The sequence below is a fragment of the Lingula anatina genome, chromosome 1, assembly GCF_051362555.1.
Source record: "Lingula anatina isolate TDL-2025a chromosome 1, LinAna3.0, whole genome shotgun sequence".
NCBI classification, from domain to species: Eukaryota; Metazoa; Brachiopoda; class Lingulata; order Lingulida; family Lingulidae; genus Lingula; species Lingula anatina.
This window is the reverse complement of record NC_141767.1, coordinates 44,399,174-44,422,859: the sequence shown is the minus strand read 5'-3', so window position 1 is coordinate 44,422,859 and position 23,686 is coordinate 44,399,174. Positions and strand designations below refer to the sequence as shown.

The window sequence follows — 23,686 nt, the reverse complement described above, 5'->3', positions numbered from 1 at the left end:
TTCACATCATCAAATTATCAACAACGATTCAATGGCGTTTTTCTTCATTAAACCAACTCTTGCCTTACTCCGAAAGTTGTTAGTAGCTCTTGTCAAAATTGATAAATTGCTTCCATTTAAAGCGATATTATCTAAGTACACATAATTAAGCATCTAATTTACTGCGTGTCCTTTCCTTTTCAATTAAAAGGTAAATTGCACAAATCCCGTGAGCTTAACCTGTGGAGCGTCGGTCTCAGGGAGGACAGACTCGTGAGAGAATATTAACGGCGCACGGTGATTCCTCAGAAATCCAACATCCAAAACGATATATCTTGGTATCGCGTTCGCCGAGTTGCCTTTTACCCGTTTTAAGAATGCTTCAAAAAACGCCGAAGGCTTTTATATATTCGCTGTCATCTGATAATTATCTCAAGTTTCATAACATGAAAAATAAGATGAACGCAAAAATAACACTTACTTAGTGGTCCTCGTAACTCATTACCCCTATATGCGAAAAAGTCCAAATCAAACTAGTCCAATAACTCAGTGAAGCACAATAAAAAAGAGAGATACAGCTATACCTGGCTTCCACAATGATATCAAATTTCTATTATGATTATTATGCATATGGCCTTTCTTGACACCCGGGCCTGTCATCATCATCATCTATCATCAACTCTATAATAATCTCCTAGCAATACGTTCCCTTTGCTTGAATATGAGCAATAGCAGAAAGAAACCATTAGCCACACAGGGAAGTTGGATTTTTTGCACGAAAGATCAGAAAAAGGAATTAAAAAAAGAACTTAACACTGGAGAAATCACAGATAAGAAAACAACAGAAAAAACAATAATCATATGCATTAACAAGTCTACATAAAACTTTAAATTTATCAGTTTTAAAAAAGTACTATCTTGATTTTTATATTTCTTTTCTTGGGCCAGCGCTGTCGGATAAAGAGATGACCAGACCGAAGATACAATGTATATAGATATGATCAAAATGAGGAAATAAGTGACAAAAGAAACTATGTTAAAAATGGACAATCGATATTAACCGCCCAGAATTCAGCGTACAGAGTTTTTAATCTAGTTCAAATATGATGGACAGGCCAATGTCTTGAAAAACAGAAATCCAATTTCCTGGATTAAGAACGGACATGTCCGTTGCATTATGCTTATGATGTTTTCAGTTCAACAACCTAACTATTGTGGTGAATCGTGAAAAGCGAAGTTTTGAAGAGGTGGAAGAAGTGCAAGGTTACTGATGGCTAAAACATCGGAACTTTTTAAACAATATAACAATGTGGTATTGTGCTTTATGACTTGATTGATAATCTGTTACCCTTGTTTTGGTGCCTTCTAATTTCACTGAAAAATACTGATTAAAAGCACCATCTCAGACGAGGTATTAGTAGACTTATTACAAGAATTTTTTTCGGTGCGTGTTTGACAAGGAGGGCCCTCTTTAACAAAATATATTTTCATTTGTATTCATGACAAACGAAAATTCTGAGCTTTAACCAATGAAGTGGGGAACTCTTTGAGTATCTGGTTGAGGCCACCTCGGAATGAGCACGTCTTGGCGTTTCATATAAGGGTTCATTCCAGACGGGTAACCGTTCGAAAGTAACATGACCTGGCGTGGATACCCGAGAAATAGATTTGTAGAAGGATCAGGCTGCACATGCCACATGATACTCCTCTTTTTTATAGAGTGGATTTTACTTTGACCCGAGTTCAACATGTCGCCTCGTTTCTGTTCAGCACTTCGTTTTCCAAGGAATCTTCTTTTGCCCAAAAATCGCCTCTTGCCCAAAAATCGCCTCTTGTCCAATTCGTCGGCTGAGTTGCGTAGAAAGTCGGCTGGGGGAAAGAGAGATTGGTACGCCCTCTTTAATTTATCTAATAGATAATCTTTTTCGGAATCTAATCTCTTTCCGAGGAATCGACCCCGTTTATCCTCTTCATATGGACCACGTTTTCCAAGGAAGCGCCGTTTGCCCAGAAAACGACGTTTGCCGAGGAACCGTCGTTTTTCGTTGTCTGTGTCGGTGTCGTCGTCACTCTTTTTGCCGAGGAACCTCCTCTTTTCATCGTCTTCCGGATTAGCGTCGTCATTAAAGCGTTTGCCGAGAAATCGCCTCTTTTCTGGGTCATCTGATTTCTCATCATCATCATCCTCATCTAATCTTTTACCAAGAAAGCGACGCTTTTCAAAACCATTGGGGGAAGCATCCTCTTTATCATCATCATCATCATCATCATCATCATCATCGTCAAACCGTTTACCAAGGAATCGCCTTTTTTCTGCATCTGCTGGGTAGCTTGTATCGCCAAATCGCTTACCGAGAAAACGCCTTTTTTCGGGGTCTGGTGAGATAGTGTCCTGAAAGCGTTTGCCTAAAAACCTCCTCTTGTCAGGATCGTCTGACATGTTGTCACCAAAGCGTTTCCCCAGAAAACGTCTCTTCTCTGTAAGATCGTGATCAGATTTCTTCCCCAGAAACCTTCTTTTTAACTTAGTATCAGGCAGTTCACTGTGAGGATTCCCAGTGTCGTCTTTGTAGCCCAGGCCATGTTTGCTGCCGTACTCTGAATGGGGGACATCACTGTGCCATAGGGCTGCGGAAGACAAAACGGGCATATTAAACTCAATTAAGATAACGAACAAGTGAAAAGTAAATTTCAAATCAATTCTATAAAGTAGTTTAGAATATGTTTGAAAGATGCGGTAGTTGCTTAGAAAAAACTAACTGCACACATCGGGAAGTGAGACAGACGGGGAGACAGGTAGACCAACAGACAGACAGACAAACGAAATCTATACGTGTTGCACTTAGTGAGCTGCAGTAATGCTACTCAACTCTGAAGCGGAACGTGTCAACTTTTCACGGAACTAATTTGGTCTCATTAAAGGCAAAAATATGATATATGGTAGCACTATTAATTTTCCCTCTTCTTACACCAACACGGAAAACCAATTAATACCGCCTTCTTGCACGTTTCAATTCACCGGTTGTCTAATGATTGCAGGACGTAAGTGTAGTAGATTTCTTGTATGTTGCCATGCCGGAAACAAATTCGCCACGGTTATTTCTCTACTGGTACTGTTCTCTCAGTATTTAATATTATTGATTCAGAGATCAGGAATTTAAATCACTGCTACACGTACTTTATGATGCTCAAAGAAATAACTTTTTCTTTAGAAATACTGTGTACGATGTAATATGTCTGTCTTCCTTTTGATATATAGTTGACTATATTTAAATATGAAGTGACTTAAGGTCTGAATTAAACAGAGGGCAATAAGCAGTAAACAGATTTATGTTTAGAGAGAGAGAGAGAGAGAGAGAGAGATGTTTTGACAGCAGTAATTATAATAGTTTTAGATGTGATGATGTTTATGTTTACTTTATGCACATTATCGATACGTAATGGCTTTAAAACAAAGACGTTCACTTAAGCCCTTATCAATGATCGATAGTACCCTTGGTACATTACGAACAAGTTCTTGCTATATCTTGAGGGAAGACAGTTTAACGTCCCAAAAGCACTAGGCTAAGTTAAAGGTGACCGCTGTCCTGAAATCTCAGGTCCTTGGCATCTGTCTGTCTTGGCAAAAGCGCCAAAGGCAACAGTGCAATTTGCCTACGAGACGGGGGTTGCCATTAGGAATAATTATTTATACGATTTAATGCACTTATACAGGTACATGTACTTGTATTTTCATCAACTTTATAAGAGCGAGTCTGAGTTGCAACACGGCTTGTGAGTACTTAAAAATTTACAAACTACATTAAATATTTCTGCGTTCCAGAACAAAATAAACGATGTTTCACAGTTTATCAATCCACATTATTTGTAATAAATTGCCTGACGCGCAAATAACCGTGTCTTCACTATGAACTTTACCTATAGAGAACCATTACGAGAATAATTCAGATAGAAACTGGATGAAAATGGTTTTCCTTTCGGAATAAGAAAATCATTTTGTTTGGTGACAAACTCCCCATGACAGCAAGACCAAAGAAATCATTTACATTAAGCGGTGATAATTGTCCTCTTTCAGTAAGATAATCTCGAGCTTTCTAACCTATTTCCTTGTTTTTAAGTGATAATTGTCCTCGCCTTGTAGTGATGGAATAAGATACTTCGTGTTTGCGTTTTAATAGAGTTTTCTCGTGAGAACAAGGTCTCTTCAGTCACAGGGTCTGCGTGTTCGAGAGCGTCGTGAGTAAAAATTGTGAAACTGAGAAACATAATTCAGTGCCATGTAATGCCCTCCCGCCCCTACTCCCATTGCGGTTTGTAGACATTGCGAAATGTGGAAATGAACATGGAATTTTCATTTGCAAAATCAGTATGCAAACAGGTGAAAAAGGTCAAAACTTGTGCTTATTATACTCGAGGCACGTTCACTTTGAATTATTGGGAGCTCTATTTTAGAAAATTGGTCTTTTGCGGACCGGACCTTTAATGTTCCAGGCATTTTCAACTTTCTGAATATTTTACCCGTATTTATTAAGAGATCAAAGACCTGGGCAGTTCTCTCCTCAAGTACATATGTCCAAATTTAACTAATACTGTATTGTATTCTATAATATGTTTTGAAAAATACTTGAATTACTTAGAGGTTTATAGATTTATAAGTTAAGGTTAGATTGCCACAGTTTAAAAGATCCTAATTTAGTTTAATTTAAACTTAATACGATATTAACTTAGGTTTTATTGTAAGTAGCAGTACCATTTATATGGAATGGACCATAGAATAAGTTATCATTATTATTATTATTATTATTATCGTCTACTAGATTGAGATGATGAAATTAGGCATACCTAATAGACGTACACTACAGTTAGCACAAAATACGATTCTGTCTTGCAAAAGATGACCGTTCAAAGACGCCCAAAAGTTCACTTTGTCGTCCTACGCATTCATGTTCAGCTGGAGGGTAATCACAATTAAAACGCCTCAGACTTATTAGATTAGCGATTAGATCTTGTTACTAAGAATGCTTCCTCCCCCCGGAGAGCGAAACAAACTTGAATTGGACCCCCTGAAGAGATTCGATACAAATAAAATTCATTCCACGCTGCTATTAATGAAGTAATCTCTTCAGGATTATAATATTAACAATGAATCTAGACTCATTTTAGCCCACAAAAGCCGAGCACTGGCAATATATTGCTTTGTCTCCGTCTCTATTTCCAGTTTTACTCAAGCTTTCTATGTTATTTTTCATGTCACTGTACTACTGTCTGCAATGATGTATTTGCCAATCATGGTACCTGAGATGCGGGATTTCGTAAATACCGGTTAAACGCTAGAAATCTGTCGAAATATCTTGTTCCCTGTTCGCCCGAAAAGCCCTTTGCAACGTTTGGAAGGGAGATTAGATGTTACTATTACGGTTAATCTTTGATTTTTTTCATTGACATTTCATATGGCCTTTATCCCCCATTTTTTTTAATCCGTCGTATCAGTAGAGGTCACTATGTTGCGGGTATGTCCAAGGATTGTTTTATTGATGTGGGACTGGCCTAAACACAAATTTTTACACTATACAGTATATTCTAGTGCAACTAGGCCCACGTTTTACATAAGAAACTCTCGCTAGTGATAATGACCGATGTCAAGTTCTGTAGGATTAGTTGACGGTTATTCCATTTCTAAACACTGCCGCCAAATACACTTAATAGTTTTTCCGTTCCACATATCCATTAGGTGACAGGATATGATATAACTAGTGTAGACAGCCATTGAAGCCCAGCTGTTAGTAATGGGCCAAGTGAAGTTTGAAAAACGTTACTGAAGGCTGTCGATGTGAGAGCTACGGCACCAATGATAATGGTGGAATCTTTTCTTTTCTTTCTTTTTTTTTTTTTTTTTTTTTTTTGCCATTCACATTACACTACACTGCTCTTGCTGCTGCCATTTCTCTCGACAAAGCCAAAAACAGAGCCAAAACGAAAATAACACTCTGGTTCAGATTCGAATGCACTTGATGCAGACTAGTATCTTAGACGAACAATGATTTGGTTTTTCAAGTGTTGGTTTAATTCCATGCTTAATCGATGGTGCTTCCTCCAAGTTAGCATAGTGTTTGATGTACATATTTATCACTAGGTTCGATAACCTGAGACCATGAGATCTTGAGAAGGTTTAATGGTGTGTTCATTTCCAGGTAAAAGGACTGAAAGCTGAGTCAAGAGCTACGGCAAACATACATGCGCGGTTACACAAAAGCATGCTGACATACTCATTTATTTAAAACTACCCTCCATTTGGTAGCTAGGTTATTGAAATCGTTTCTGTCGCACCTGGTACCTACGTTAAAGTGCGTTTTCATTTTATCCTTTAAACCTCAGTGTGTTAGTTTTTTTAAGATGGATTAGATATGTTTTAAGCAAAACAGAATATATGGCAAACAATCTGTCTTTACTTAATTGACAAAAGATACAACGCAGATCTAATTCCATTGGAGATATTGAGCGAGGGATCTTTTTTTTTTTTTTTTTTTTTTTTTTTTTTGCAGAAAGAACTTTTTGCTGTGTGTTTTATTTAAAGTCATATTATTTTAGAATAAATTTACAGTAATGTTGTCCAGTTCTTATTTATCGGTTTAGAAAGGCGTTCCCACATGTACAACAATGCGTAATATTGGATTCTCCCACACGACTAATTGATCGACAATGCAACACATTATATGTACTATTATTATTATTATTTGATATGAAATGTTGTCATGGCATTGTGATAACCAATATTTGCCATCAACAAGCCATTCATAACCTTTAAACTATATTAGATGTAAAAAAAATAAAAACATCAAAATTTAAGACCACGCGTTGGTACATGTAACTGACGTTCTATGAAAAATACGTTTGAATTCAGTGTTTGGAGTGCATAAATACGTTGAAGTTGGTATTGAGCATTAAGGACAAGATTCGATCGTAACGCACTTCTAATTTTTTTCGCTCTAACAGTTCATCCCACATGCCTTAGACTCTGTTTTAGACATTATTTAAGTACAATTTCAACACAGACTCTTTTTGTGAATGTCTCATAGCATATCAATGTTTTTCCTCCAATTGTCTATAGCATGTGATTATAGGCACAATTGATTGGGTTATTTCATGTTATTTTCCGATAATAACTTTGGAACAAATCTATCGAAAGCGAATTTGTTCGAATTGCACTCGTTCTTTGATTTCTCCAAGGGTATGAACTAGAATTATTTTCCCTGCCTTTAACAACACTGTGTTTGTATTCAGTCTTGTGTGATATCCTCAAAGTCGGAGATGTCCTGCTCTTAAAAGCAGATAATGGAAAGTTCCGTTTTCTTTCTAATAGTTGTTCGTTTGGCGCTATTGTTAATATTGCCTCAAGTGGCAACAAGAGACTTTATCAATTTACATTAGAAATCGTGTCGCACAACACACCGCTTCAAATGAGTGAAATTAAAGCAGGTTGTTTCGTGGTTTGCACTATCGTTTACATATCAGTCGCTCGCAGCAAGGGGCATTGGGCACATACGTAGAAGATTCAGTATTTAAGAAAGACGCTTTAGGGATTCCCATTTGTTCCAAGTAATCACTTCTATGAGAAATGTTTTATCGCTAAGTTGTCACCGAGGAGCAGTTATTTGAAACGAACCATTTATGTCTGTGTGCAGTGGTGTGTGTCTGATTGTAGGAAAATCTAATCCAAGGGAGCAAATCACTGGTATAGAATACTGAATTAAAGGGATTTTGATCGCACTCTCGATTCCTTTCCTTTAATGCTCAGTGTCAACTTTAGTTTATCAATTCATTCTAAAACCATTTCCCAAAAGCTGCATTTAAAAATAAGTTTTAAACTTCATTTAAAGATTCGATCTTGAAATGAATTCTCGAAATGTAGTATGCCCATATCTGTATATTATTATCTCCTGCGTGATGTTGATGCTTTTTTTTCTTTTTTTTTTTACGCCTAACAAGAATATATTTTTAAAAAACTAATTGGGTGTTTAAGCCACTAAATGGTAACCTATCCCGTTACTTCCTGCATTTTATCAAAATGAAATAAGATTAAAATAGAATAAGATACTAACAGGTGAATATAATTAAACAAAAAAAAAAAATTTAACAAACAACTGAGGGGATGAAGATGATGTACAGCTACAGAAATCAATAAAACAGTCATATTTATTTGAAATAACGAAAAATTTCATTCTCAATTGCAAATGATGAGGATAATATCTGCTTCCTTACTTTTTCTACAGTTCAGTCTCCATATATCGTTAGAATAAAGATATTTGTAACTTAAAATTATAAGTGGTCTCTAATAACCGATGGAATTTTATATAACGTTCGATCTCCTTTGAGAAAAAAAAAAAATGATAGCTATCTGACTCTGCATTAATACAAATTAATTTTTCCCTGTATTTTTCACATTTTATCCTAAAAAAATTCATCCATGGTGTCGTTGCCTATAGCGGAACCGTAGCAATAAAAGAAACCAATTAATTTATATAATTACTTTAGAATAATTACCTTCTGATTCTATTGAATCCCTTTGGGTATGTTTCGTCTTTTCTGTCAAAGCGGGAATGGAAAGGAAAACCACAAAGAGCGCTATTAACCATGGTATCCGCACTTCCAACATCATCTTCTGAAAGTAAAATCGGAATCAACTCTAAACTCAGAAACACGTCTTAAAAGAAAAACCAATCAGTATTTGATTGTGTCTCATCAGTATATGAAACATCCCAGAAAAAGTTGCTATATATACCGACCGTGAAGAATGACCGAAAACATGCTTGGATTGCTTTCGTGGACATTATTAGATTATGTAAATGGTAACTATTGTAAAACGTTGTTACCGATCTGAATTTGTCCAATCACCAAACACATTGAGAGCGATTCGAAAGCAGGGGCGCCTTTGTGCTTATTATGGTGCGGAAGTGACGTGAACCCGACGGGTGTCATTACTTGGCATGCATATCGAATTACCAATTGAAGTCGTCCTCACATTATGACTGATAGAATCGGGTTAACTCGCTTTTAACAGGGAAAAGATAAGAGGAGTTCACATCTTGTGTGAAGACAAAATGGATATTTTGTTGCCTACTCAAGCCCACGTACATTAATTTATTTTTCGTCCAACCGACGAGGGCGAATAAATGTATCAAATGACTTTGGGGCGAACCAGTCGTGGTCCCAACAAGTGAAGGATGACGATATTAGATAGAAATGCAATCAAACCATTTCTTTTATAAAGCAACGCTTTCAAGAAATAGGTATATACATGTATGTCTTTATCTAACGAAAGATGCCACCAAATGGCAGTGGCAATCGAGGTTTTCGATTCAAGACTCGTTTCTTGGTTCAGTAGATAAATGGTCAGTTTGGGGATGATTTAATGGGGATGTATTAGCGCGACTCATTTTGTCCTAAAAGAAACCGACAATGTTAAAGACGTGCCTGTAACGTAGCTTTCTCTCTCTTTCATGTCGTATTTCGTGTTGCATACAAGCCAATCAAAAATGATGTGCGTCGGAATTAAACATCGCTTTGCGAAGTAACCATCTGTGTACATGATCGTTTGGAAATGGGGGCCATTACTTCTACCCGTTAACGACTCTTGTGCATTCGTCTCCTGTTTGCCTGGATTCCCAAGATATTTGAAATGAAATATGTTCAACCTCAATCACAGAAGTTTATTGCTTTTACTCATTCATGAAGCAATAATATGTTATCTGTACTTCTCAGTAACGGTAGGCCACTAAAGGTTATGTGTAGATTGATGTTCGCTTTGTTCACACAACAAATGAGCTCGAGTACAGTTGTAAACTCTCTCAGTTAATCCTCCGAGAAAGGCAGACACAAAATAGCAGTGCAATCTTAATGTAATGTTTTTCAGCATATGATAGAAACTGCTTGCTTTAAAAAAATACTGAAAAAATCCGAAAAATGATTAAATTTTTTGGAGTCCCTAAAAAGGCTAGTACATGTAGGCCTAATTACTGACCATAAAATAGCCATGTCACTGTCTGACAATCTTATATTGTTCAGGCCGATGTGCATACGGTGTTTTTATCATACTGAATATTTATATAAATGATTTTATTTCCATCATATCAAAAAAAAAAAAAAAAAAAGATTCGATGAATGTGCATTAATTCCTAGTTATATGTTATAGGGTCATAGATTTTATAAAGAATCGCATGACAGTTAGCGCAGACACATAATCCATACGCAGGATTTCACCAATGACCAGATACATTCTTGTATTCTTATTTCTCGACCAATGTAAATGCGGACCTTTTATAATGCATGTCACTATTGTTTTGCAAAGTCCCCTTTGACGTATCCACTTGGGTTAAGTCACCAATTACTAGAACCTCTAAAGGATTTCTGTCTCAAAAATTTTTCACTCAAATACGCGCGTGTCGTCTGAGCTCCGCTTTCGTGTCTACTATAATGTAGTTTTAAAAGCGCCAATCATTCAGATTAATCACGGTTACGAGTACGTCGCAATGTGTACAAACGCCCTGTCACTAATTACACGTATTTTATCAAACCACCCACAACACTGCTCATTCCAGCCGCTCCTGTCCATAGCAAATCGTAAACAAGATGCAACGGCAATCTTTGCTAGCTTTACCCAAGCATAATTGATTAAAACAATTAGGAGTCTGCGATTTATTGAACCCAGGGGACCGTCCCAACATGGAGAAGATTAGAGGAAATTTAAATCTTCTTACTGTAAAGTCAATGGAAGTATGCCCCACTCTCTTCCTCTGGTTACATCCCTTTAGCGAGTTATGCCAAGCGATGATGTGCAACGATATGAAATACTTCATTCAAAAACGATACATGAAGAAGAAAGGGCAACCTTAACTAAGACGTCAATTCGGACCATTTGGGGGTGTCCCACAACTTTATACCATAATTTGAAACTTGGAGTGATTAAGAGGAGATACTAAAACGTCCCGGGATAATTGGGCTTAAACCTAAGGAGAACCAGAAAAAGCTAAAAACAATGTTTTTGATGAATAATTGTTATGAGATAGAATGATAGAATTTTGAAGAGATAGATACAAATCGCAGAAACCATGTAGGGAACGTAGCACTGAGAAAGAATTGGCAATAGCTGTAAATCTTTCAAAACCTTAATGGCTATAACGTCAAAGCAATTTTAAAGATCGTCTGTGGGCTATCTATCAAAATTTTAGACGACTTAAATATCTACGGGGAATTGTACAATGGTCTTAAGATTTCTTTATCTAAAACGAACAGGCGCGCCGTTAATTGAATAGAAATATGATTGATAACATTTTGGTTCCTAATTTTTTATCCAAAGCCTTATCAAGACGGCTTTGCATTAAGGAACCGTTTTGTTGCGGAAGAGTCTGTAAAATTGCCCCTAAAAGCATCGTATACAGATCTTAAAACCGGAATTTGGAGTTGATACATTTTCTTGGCAAAAATACAATGGCATGCAGGAATTACACGGTTAAGATTTCTTTTTGTCTGTGGTCCACATAAAAGCACGATCATCATCCACACGCATACTTCATTTCTTTTGCAGGGATATGATACACTTTGTTTTATTGCGTCTTTACAAAACACTTCGCGAATTGATATTTTCCCTGGGATTGGTCTTCTTGTTTTTGGTGTCAATTAGATCTTTATTTCTGTTCAACCCACCTTTCCTCCGGGTTTGTCCAGGTATTAGATGGGCATAACTATTGTTCTGCAACAATTGTGTCAGTATAAAGTTCCGCTTAGCCTACTGATATCTGACACGCATGGCGCACAGACACTTGTATGCTCCAAAACTTAAACTACGTCAACTAATTATACAATGTAGGTTATCACGATATCTTTACAATATCCATTGTCAAAGTAAGTAACTTAATAAGGGTTTAGGCATAATTGTTTTAGAAAACATTTCAAATGCTCCATGACTTCGATCGCGCCTTAGTTGCCATTTCCTTCATGTCCAATCCAACGCATTCTATTGGCTCATTTACTTGAAACCTTCTGTCCAAAAGCGCTTTCCAAAACGGTCCTTGAATAGCAATCGCCCCGCTTGAAAGTCGTTGCTATCTTTCGCCATGCTGAGCTCCTTTGATCTCGAATGTCGATGTTCTTTTACTTTTGGAGTTGAAATGTATGCATCTTACACGTTATGCCAAAATCATGAAACGGTTGTCAGTGGAAATACCTGCATTGATTCCATACGAAATTTGGTACGAACTTCGAGGTTATGACAAAATGTATAGGGATGCACATGGGTGATGCACATATGGATATAATAAATAGTAATAGAAAAACATTGAATAAAAGAAAAATTAAACAAATAGTACAAATCTAACGGAAAACGAATTCAAAGTATCTACTAGTACTGTAGCGCCCCTTGTATATTTCACTATGTGTGCTACTTATTTCCCATAGGTTCAAATTGTATAAATAATCTTCCTCTATGTTTTGAGCTTTTCACCTTCTATAAATGCTTATGGTGTAAGTCGTGTTGTGCTGTACTACTATATTAAAACATCTTATTTAGTTTTTCTTAATTGATATTTTAAACCGCCAGCCTACCTCTACTTTTCCCCCCTCTTCTTCCCTTGTCAGTATGCACTGGCCATGGAAGTAATAAGCATATTTCTTATGTCCAATATCTTGTGATAACGAAAACGATTTTCAAACAATTATCACACTTGCACACTTGAACTAGGGTAAAGGACTCTCAAGAGGAATGATTTCTATTTGTGGATGACTATTATTGCATTTGCACTAGGCTGATGAATTCCTATAAAGGTATTCCAACAGGCTTCCGTAATCAATATAAGGGCGGTAAAAGTTTAGATAGATTGATCCTGTAATTTTCGTTTTTCAAATATCATATTTTTTTCTGTAATAATAATCATTGGCAATCTGTGATTGCAATGAATACGGCGAAGGGATCATGCGGTTAAATACATCATTCTGCTTTGATGCAAAAGTACTGTTAGCCCTGGTGCAAAGGTGAAAGAGATCTCTTGATGCTGCCTGTACAATGCATGTACACGTGAATCGGTATTGGTTGAGCTGTTAAAGCGAGGAAATATCAGCAAGTTCATGATACCCTTTTACGACAAACAAGAGAAAATCCAATTTCAATTTAGCAATTCTTTTCTATCCGATAGGAGCATATCGGACTGTATGTGCGTCGCCACTGTCAGATAGGCTGTCTACAAGTGCGATATCTACAGTTTTATTGGCATTTTGTAAATTTGATGTTTGCATGCTTTAGAACATTTTCAGTCATCACTGCTGTGACCTTTGCAGTTTTGTAGCAAGGTCAAGGGTTTCGATTACAGCAGGTAATTTTGTCTCTATAGAAAAATAAGTGAGCAGCTGTGCCTAGACTGACCTACAGGACTTCCCAATGCGAAAATCAACTTGTTACGAAGGTGAGGCTTTGCCAGTTTCATCTCCCAAACGACCCTTTTGATGTGAAGTAGCGTAAAAATTATAACGGGTCTGCAGTAGAAGCGTGGGGTCACCTTAAGTCAATGCAATTGAGAAACGCCATGGTTTCGAAGAGTTGACAACAATTACATAAAAAGTAAGCACTACTTTTAAGCAAATTTGATGAACCCGTGAAAACGAGCGCCAATATCCTACATAATTGAATAAATGTTGAAAAGGTGTGCCAAAGTGGCTTGTATAGAAAGTGCTTTACATGTAGAAGATCCGCGCCATGGGACCGCAACTATTAAGCTGTACATTAATTAATGTTAAAAGAAAAGACCTAACACCTTATTTTTGGGTGAAGACACACGTTGATGCTACGTCAATTGCATCATTTATTTGATTTTATTTTCAAACCGCAGCGCTGTGTAAGGTCACCAAATCTTTGTTGGGGTCAAATAAAGATTGTGCCAACGGCATACCGGGTATAAAACACACACATAATAAATTCGATCGTATGGTGAAGAAGTAAATGCACTTTTTATTAATACGTAATTTAAGTTATAGTCATACATTCCACCCATACATAAACAAGTATTCAGAATTATTCGTATGATTTTGCCTTCAATTTTCGCTGCCTTTATCTATTGATTTTTCCTTTGCTGTATCAGGATAGCTTCACATCTGGTTTTTGGTTGTTTATTTCATCATAAATATTGCCAGTGGACGATTAAAATCGGTAAAATTTCAAGATATAATTAAATGTAGCTTTTGAGTAAGGCTCTATTCCCATAGATTTTAGATCGATCTATCCCCGCGGGGAGTCTCACTAGATTACTTTCAGATAATCCGACTTAAATGTCCGTCCCGCCTACTACAAGCTGTAAGGGGGTAATTAACTTTTGTGTCCGCCCGGCTGACAGCTATTTAGCGTGAACCCCCAGGGAGTTAGGTCGATCTAAAGTAGGTCGATCTAATCTATGGAAATGGGGTGTAAGACTAATGCTACTACAGAACATAAAGCATAAAATAAGGCTTCTGTCAACCTTCGGTACAAGGGGCGACCTCTTGACAGAATATCTTTCATTGAAATGTATTTCAAATATTTTTTCGGTGCATTTCCCCTAAAGATCATTTCAATCCGTGAAATCCCTGCACACCCATGACTTTAAGCAAGCATCTGCATTTAATAGTATTATTTATTAACATAAAGTTCGCCTCCTTTACCTTGAAAGAACCCTGAAGGTCATTTAATTTGAACCTTTGCTATACAAGTTCACATGTTTGACCCAATTAAGTCACCGAGAAACCATTATGAGCAAATTAAAACATCTGAATTAAAACATCGCCGATACATACATGCAGGTCCGAACGGCTCAAAAGGTGTTTGAATTATAGGCCTAGTTAGATTTGTTTGATGGGTCCCCTGTGTATGTTGCCCATTACATGCTATAAAGGAACTCTTTGAGATAGTATCTTCCGATATATCCGTATACACGTTGTTCAAACGGTAAGCATTTAAACCAGAAATAACTGAGTGCATTTTGTGAGTGAGACTTGTCCCTTCTTTGTTATTCAACAGATACGCGTGGAAAATCATTCAAAATGTGGAAAGTTATACAACTTTAGAGATGGAGATAAGCAATAATCTGACAGCAGCTCTGAATAAGTCGTAAATTGTATAACCTCTCATCGTACAGGTCAAATATCCAGTTTTGACTATACAAAAGCAGGCACCAATTGTTCCTGTTGTTTCACACCACAGGGAACAAAATACAGGTTCACAAATATTCGTTTTTAGTTAAGCACACGCACACACACACAAACAAACATACACAAACAAACACGTGCGCTTACTCGTACGCGTATTGGTATTTATAATTCAAAATGGGTGATATTAACAGAAGGAATAACTACAATATTCGCTATCTATTACTTGAAATCCTCAACATTACCCGTTCAAGGGAGAAACAACGCATTAGCACTACAAAGATAAAGCAAATTACTCTACGAACGGAACAGAATTTCAGTCGAGATTATACTGTCTTGAGATAACAGTTGCAATGTTTATATACGTGGTGAAAAAAACAATTGTCACTACCTATAACATTATTGAGAGTGTTGCACAGCAACAACTTTTCAAGCTTTAAGCCTTGGTGTAATAAAGAATCCTGTAAGTGAAGCTGCCTACTAATAGGCATTAGACTTTGTCTAAAGAAAATCCAATTTATCCAATGTCGTGGAAGCTATTTTCACCATTTAAAACTCTCAACCTATCTCTTGCAAACCATATAAAGACCTTTACGCTGTTCACCTTTATTGCCACTTTATGGTGCATTTACAACGTGTTGCCTTTCACTAAAACAAGTGTACGGCAGAGATAAGAAGTTGCTTTCTAATTGCTGTCACCTCGAGGTCAATTCGACCCAGGGAGCAACAATAAATGGAGGACAATTAATGGAGGATCGTACTTTACTTTTCTTCCTTTGCCTATAGAAGATTCTCCAGAACAAATTACACTCACAGTTTATCTTCTTGCACGCGGTGACGTGCCATAAAGACTACACGCCCTCGCGCCGTGGGTATGGTATTGTATTTAAACCACCATTGTCCAAGTACAATAATAGCACGCAATCAAAATTAACACCGCGAAACCTCCATGACATCATATGCAACATGCCGATAAGGCAGTTAGACAATGTGCTTGTTTGAACCGAATCAGAGTTTGTACTTCGACTAAGGACTCGATCTCGACCGACTACCGCCTCCTGGTCGTTGATATATTGAATTGTATGGCTAATTGGAATAGTAATTACTGGCTCAAACATGTAAACTTTTGTCACTGTCTTTCAACACTTCAGGAAATTGTTTACTAATTGGAATATCCTCATCAACTTAACTTGATCTAGAACTTGATCTATACTGGCTGACAATGGGTTTCTAAACAATATACCTTTTTTTCAGTTAGCAAAAAACAAAGCTTTCATTCCAAATTTGATCAAGCTTGCACGCAAACAGACGTGCTTTTAAAGCCCGAGAATCCTTACAGTGTCGACTAATCTGCTCAATTGCTTGTGCTGGATGTCTGAAGAAAATGCCATTTGTTCCGCTACTTTTGCCAAGGTTTCATTGTTATGCGAAAAACACTTAAACATGCCATTATACTGTACTGGTATGCGACTCTCTGTTTTAGGATATCCTACTTTTTTAATATAACGGTGAAAAGTTGTGGTTTTACTCAACCATAGTCATTAAGATATTTTATAAGCGTTTGAAAATATAACAAAGTCATTTTCTGTCTACATATGCTTCAAAATTACTTATTTTTGTCAATTCAGACTATAAACGAAAAAACGCCTCAGGTAAATAAAAGTCGAAATTTCCTTTTGAAATGTAGAGTAAGACGTGGCGGTCTACATGTCTGATCAGATATTTAGAACTAAATGTAAATCAATTAAAAGAAAAGGTATAAAACATTGAATCCAAGTGTAGGGCGGGTCAAGTTAGGACTAGCGGGTAGGCGAAAATTCGACTCAGCACAAAAATCCCGGACGGTATACCTTTAACAATCTTTAATTTTTAAATAATTTGAAAATATTGGCAGAACACATCTTGGTTTTTTTGGTCTCTTGCGTCTTTTCCCTCACCTGCCCACCTCGTTATTGCATACAATCGATATATATGTGTCTTATTAGTATTGTATTGACTCACTCTGCGTGATGTAAACAATTGGTTTTGGCTTTTGTTCCAACCAGTATTGGAATTCAGTTGAGCAGTAGCTACTGGTATTAAACAGTAACATCATACCATGCGTATACATGTGAATGTTAACCCTGGGGAATGAATTGCCAGAGGTCTCACATCGACTTGGTTTAACGTCACCATATATCACTACACTGTTCAAAATCAGCCGTAATGCATTATTCACGGTGGTTTTATGTAAGATAAAGGTCGAAGAGTTGTCCATGTTGTCTTGAACGTAAACCAAGTCTCCGTTTATCATCCTGATATTGTCATTGTAACAAATATAATTAACCTGCGAAAAAAATTGACGTGTGGGATGGTATTGTACTGCAGCATGGTATCAGACTAGACTGTACCCATTGTGTAGAATCCATCTGAAAACTGCAGTCGGGATGAATCACGAAACAGATGATAACGCTCAACCTTTCAACATTCAATAACTCACGGCATGGAGATAAGCACGTAAATATTACTGATATTTCACTAATGTGCTGTATTTGGGCAGAAGACCGTTATTTTTGAATGTGGGCAAAAAAGTTAGCTTTATGATTGATGTGACGCGAGAGCAGCACAGAAAGACAAAGCTTGTTCGCATGTGTTCCCATACAAGAGATATTCGATTGCATTGATGCCTAGAAATGCCTAATAAGGATCGAACATATTTCTAATGGACGTTTTTTCCTTGACATATTGTGCGGGTTCTCTCGGAAAAACTGAAAACCGCGACACTTGTTTAGAGGCAAATGATAAATTTCATATCTTCAGAGGTAATCTCTTAACCGTGCAAGCTTTTAGCAAATTGTTAGTCTTGAGATCATGTAGCGTTGACGTGCTTTGTCCTGTGTTGTTATTCCCTCATGGTATACGCATAAAATCTACAGGTTTTGCAATCTCTGGTTAGGGGCCAACTATCTGAAGCTACTTAAGCCAATTGTTCGGTTTTGTGATGAGTCTCCTCAGTTTTAAATTTGGAATTAGCCGTTTCTTTAAAGATTGAACGTGTATTTGTCTTTGAAGCGTAACGTCTCAGCAGAGGGCTTTTGATCACATGTCTGACTCGTCGATGTGAGATCCAGACGTCACGGTGTCATCATTTGTAGGGTTAGGAGGGAACCTATGACATGCTATGTTTTAACTAACGCACAGTGAAACCACCTAGTACATCCCAAAGACCTCACTCATATGTTGAGACAATCTTGTGTCTCATCTTGATGACCAAGATGATGCCATCAGGTCCGTCGGTGAGACCAAAAAGACAGACACTTGGAAACACAGTTCAAAGACCTTGACAAACCCGCTGCCATCGGTGAACGCATAACCTTCTTAGGCCATTCTAATAGTCTACAGGGTTTTGTCCAAGAAGGGATTTTAAATGAATGGGGCAATTCACATAAAAAGTCTTGTTCTTGATCCCTTATAGGTAAAACATGTTCAGTCTCTCAAGAATCGATTATTTTTTACCATCTTTACAAAAGATACATAAAAAACTATTTTACCGAGTTTGTGGATTGTTGTTATCTTGACATAGTTACTCTTACAATTATCTGCTGATTATGCAATGCGTTAGTTCCTCTGATTATCTCTTTTCCAGCCACGGACAAAGTAAGTTTGCTTGTAGCATTTTTAAAGTAGCAGGAAATACTCGAACAAAGTCCATTTTTTTCAAATAACAACACACTGCACTTTGAATAGATCAGGTTTGGTCCTTATGTACATGTAGCACTTGACGTTGTGTAAGCTATACTGTAGACCAATCTAGTACTGAGATCTTCTTGTGGTTCAGCTTCTGTTTCTTTGTTTCAATTAATCAAACTTATTCTAAAATGACGTTCTTTAGATTAAACAGAAAGACGGCATCCATACCATAGATTATTTATTTCAACAATTTTCATTTGAAAACATGTTTATGTTAATTGTCACTGCAAATGCAGTTCGTTTTAACTAGACAGCGAGACTGTCGTATATACAGACAACAAAGCGGAAGAAAATTTATGGAAATGTATTATAGAATTTACTTAAGATGGTCATAAATATAGATTAGTTATCAACTGATAACAGGGTTTCACAAAAAAATGTAATTCCTTCAGGAGGCTAAAAGGTTATGTTATGATAAAAGGTTATGTTATGTTAAATGTGGTATCACCTTGACTAGAAGAAATTGCAGAAGTGCTTTGTGCCAATTAAAAGTCTGATGGCATATTATTAAAAGGTATAATTTCTACCAACTAAAACGGATAAGCTTTAAAATACCATGGCAATGTTCGAGATATTGAATAAAATAAAATGAGATAAAGTATTCAGTAAAATCAAAAAGTTCCCAACGCCTTGTACATTGATTTTTTATTAAAAGCTTGTTTCCAGGTCTCATTCTAGTATGTCTACTACATGAAAGTCAAGAGAATGCGAAACAAGGTGTGGCGACAAGAAGACTGAAACGCGGGGCACTCACACGTCATTTGCGCTGTGAATTAAAAACAGAGTTGAGAAGCCCTTCTTGAGCAGTCAACAACCTTTGGATCCCAGGTGCATGTTTCGAAATGAACCAAGTAAGAATTAAATAATCACAATTTTTTATAAATCTTGCCAATTTACAAATAATATGACTAAATTTATGATTTATGTAGTAACTTTAAGGTCTCTCTCTCTCTCTCTCTCTCTCTCTCTCTCTCTCTCGTTGATTGCCCAATGTACTGTTAGAAACCCAACATCTCAAATCACGTATAATTTATTCACTAGGTAACCTGCATTCAAGTATCAAAAATAAATAAATAAATGAATAAAAATGAGATCAAATAAAGGCTGAAACTCTGATATTTGTAGAATATTTCGTTTGAAATTGCAGCATTAGAATTTATCGTTTTTTTAAAACTTGAACAACAAAGAAAAATGTGAAATTCTTTGCAACAAGTGCCTTTAGACATAATGGCCTTTGTCACTTGTTGCACGAAAGGCGTCATCAATATAATATAACGTGATAGCACTTGAGCCATGTAAGCCATCGAACGAAACATCACCCAATACTTTTGACACCTTACACATGGAAACATTAATGGATGGGAAAAAGGAAAATTAGTTTATGGGTAATCTTATCCCGGCTTGTAACAAAAGGAGTGCTACTTAATACGTATTTGAATAAGCGTGAGTGTTCTGTGCCTAAGGCTTGGAGCAAACCGTGCTGTAAAACCGTACAGCTGTATCTTTTTACGTGGTCAAGGGATTCGGCAAACGTAGGCATGCATCCATACAACTTAAAAGGTCCAATTTCATTTCAATCATTCTATTGTAGATATGAAAAATTCTTGAAAGGGGGATGGGAAAATTACAAGTGTTATGAAAACATAAATACGGGAAGAACGCAGTTTTCGCAATATAAACACACTACCGACACTTTTGACAGGTCAATAGCGGGATGTGATGGGGTAATTGGTGGTTTATAATGATATTCAGGTTTGTAAAATTGTACATATTGCCACATCCATTTCACCTAACCTGTTTCTATTTTGCACGTATACGTGAAAGAAAGAATCTAAAGGGACGAAAACCAAGCAGAAATCCACCTTCATCATTTTTGCCAAGGGAAATCCAGATTTCTTCGTGCGTCGTTAGACTCTATTCCTTATTAACTTATCCGGTGTGACAGGAATGGTAGTCTTAGGAATGGACGTCTGGGGTCCCATATGATTTGTTCAGGTCAGGGTTGGTGGGAGTACTGTGGTTAGTATACGGACGAATGTCACCTGTGCAAAGTAATGGGGAGCAGCTACCATTCCTGTCACACCGGCAACGCGTGCATGAACAGCAAAAACGTCACCCTCATTAACGCAATTTTACTCTGTCTATTAACTATTCATGTAGCAGACCAGGAGCAGACGAAAATGACACCTACTTTGAGACGACAGCCAACTGTACTTACCCAGACAGAAATTAAACTGAGGGCTACCATTGACGAAAAACGTATTCGAATGTCAGCTTTCTGATAAGTTAAAAGTTACATCAATGAGTGGTTCACTTTACTTGCAATCGGATTTGACAAGACACATAAGCAAACCCACCAACGAGCATCTTGCCCCACTTACAAGGAATTACTGAAGAAGCATGCATACAAACGAACAAAAAAGTATCATGAAAAATTAAGGTCTTTTTAACTACACTTTGCACTACATGACAAGGGATTGCTGTTGCGCCAGCTTTTGAATGGGATGAAGCATGGGGCGGTACATATGTTGACTCACATTTTGTTCTGGAGGAGTTCATTCAGAAATGCAATTTGAAGTTCGTTAATGTGCATTGACAAATAGCTCTTCGATATTTGAGAAATAAAACATACACGATATGCTAACAGTGTTTGGTATATGACGAATTGTCCTCAACACAGTGAATGAGCACATGGGTTATGTTCACGAAAAAATTTGCGGAAATTTCAATTCGGCGTATTGTGCAATTGACAGGTCTTATTAAATTTTTGATTATGGTAAACGTTATGGCATGAGATAAAAATAAACGAGATGCACATTTACCTTGACAACTGGCAAAGGTTCCAAAATCAAGTGATAGCGTCCGCACCCTTCCAGCGACTGTCACTTCGACGGCTGCACTGCCGAGGTCCTACCTTCTCTTCTTTTTCGGGAAAAAGCGCTGCCGTTAACAAGTGATTGCTCAACAAATTGCAATATCTTAGAGGAGATCCTTGCTTTTAAATTCCCGAAAGTTAACACAATTTTGGTGGCAAAAAGGATCTGTACTACCGTGATGTATGTCTTTGCCAACTGTCAGCTAAAGTGAGAGTCCTCAGGGAAGGGTAGGATTTACTTGAAGAAAAAGCAGGATCGATAACTCTTGTCTTTCTGCGAGTTGCGTTGTGCCTCTAATCGCTCTACGCTCCGTTCCGCTCTTATATTGGGTCCCCAAGGTCCGCGCGATCCTTTTTAAAATTAGATCCAGGTGGACAGAAAAAGAAACAAACACGTCGCTAGGGAAAGAAGAAAGTTATTACATTACAATTAATTTACGTCCCAAGTTTTTGACGTAATCAGAAACTCTCGATTTCGACCAACCATGTTCTTTGTGGGCGGATACTCCCCTAGTTGCGGGGTCAACTTTATAAAGGTCAAAGTTCGCTAAATGACAATATGGCATTCCCCGAACAGTAAAACGTGTCAAATTGCATACTTTCAATATAACTGGGATGGAGTCTGGTACCCTAGGTTGTATATTGTGGTAGCTGAGAACCCCTCTATTGTTTTTATTTGGCTTAGTTTTGATATCACCATAAATAATGTTAACCAAAACTAATGTTTAAAAACCCAATGCGTCACTTCGTCATTGACATCATAAATGGTATTGTAATCGTATTGTGCATCGGGCGGGAGTGGTGCCTGGTTAAAGTCAGTTGAGACGTGCTCTTTTTAAAGTGGTCTCAATGGGAAAACTATTCTGCCTGATTTATAATGTGGTTTAATGTGTTAATGAATATGTCAAACATATGGATGTCCGGATTCAAAACAAAACCACGCCCTTAAGATTGATATTTATTCTACAGCTGAAGAATATGCTTAAAATGTAGTCTGGCTTTTCGTTAGTGCCCAACTTTCGGTCAGTACTTTTGATGACCACTGTTGGTATGATATGTTATTATGAGTGCGGTTTGATATTATTTTTCTGTAAATTTTAAAGTTTTCTTCTTTACAAACATTGTAACTCGATAACTTCGAATAATGGAATATACAGAATAATGAAGTAAGTCTTGCACGGTATAGTTTTCAGCATTTCCGTTGGACAAGAGCACCAAGTTAGTGCTGGGGGAAATAAATTGAGTTTTGTCTTAAATCCTGGTCGTCGTTGACGTCAACAGAACCAGAAATAGAACTGAGAGGTGATTGGACAGGGCATACGTTAAACGTGACCCGACTAAGACACAACAAATAAACAACGCACTAAGCTACACCTAACGCTTTGGAAAATAGGTACGAAACAATCAGCCTTTTGTCAAATACTGTGTACATTACTTTTCGGAGGTCATAATCTTATAAATAGTGGATGACATAACATGTGCCTCAGGCAGAGAGCCAATCAGCCTGGATTTGAACTTCGACTGCGTAGCGCGCGCACACACACACACGCATACACACACACACACACAAACACACTCACGCACACACATAATTTGTTGCATTAACTAACTTGCTCAAGAAATTAAATATGCATAGTTCATTATGTAGAGCCTAATGAAACACCTAATTAATTACAATGCCCAATGAAAACAGAATATTTTTTATTCATTCATTGCAGTACTATCACAAAATTAACTCCTACCAGTGGCTTTAGACTACTTTAGACTATTAGACTACTTCAAAAAAGATTGATTTATTCACTCGTGCATGTAGTAAAATAGTTGATGTGGATGACGCCTTCTTAAAGATATATATATATATATATATATATATATATATATATATATATATATATATATATATATATATATGGAAAGAATAACAATAAAAAATTCAAAATT

The 23,686-nt window shown here is 37.0% G+C and overlaps 1 protein-coding gene across 2 annotated transcripts; it reads right to left on the bottom strand.

Moving 5' to 3' along the window:
• Window positions 1-1,049: 1,049 nt before the first annotated feature.
• LOC106168455 (uncharacterized) lies at window positions 1,050-22,149 on the bottom strand. 2 transcript variants are annotated; one of them, XM_087001704.1, is made up of 3 exons: window positions 21,693-22,149; window positions 8,521-8,635; window positions 1,050-2,607 (listed from the first exon to the last, which is right to left on the bottom strand). In XM_087001704.1, the coding sequence occupies exons 2-3, from the start codon at window positions 8,633-8,635 to the stop codon at window positions 1,502-1,504; spliced, it is 1,221 nt and encodes a 406-aa protein (XP_086857830.1). In that variant the 5' UTR covers window positions 21,693-22,149; the 3' UTR covers window positions 1,050-1,501. The 2 variants fall into 2 exon arrangements, with proteins under 2 accessions (XP_086857830.1, XP_086857829.1); XM_087001703.1 differs by having other exon boundaries at window positions 8,521-8,638; window positions 21,693-22,148.
• Window positions 22,150-23,686: the final 1,537 nt, after the last annotated feature.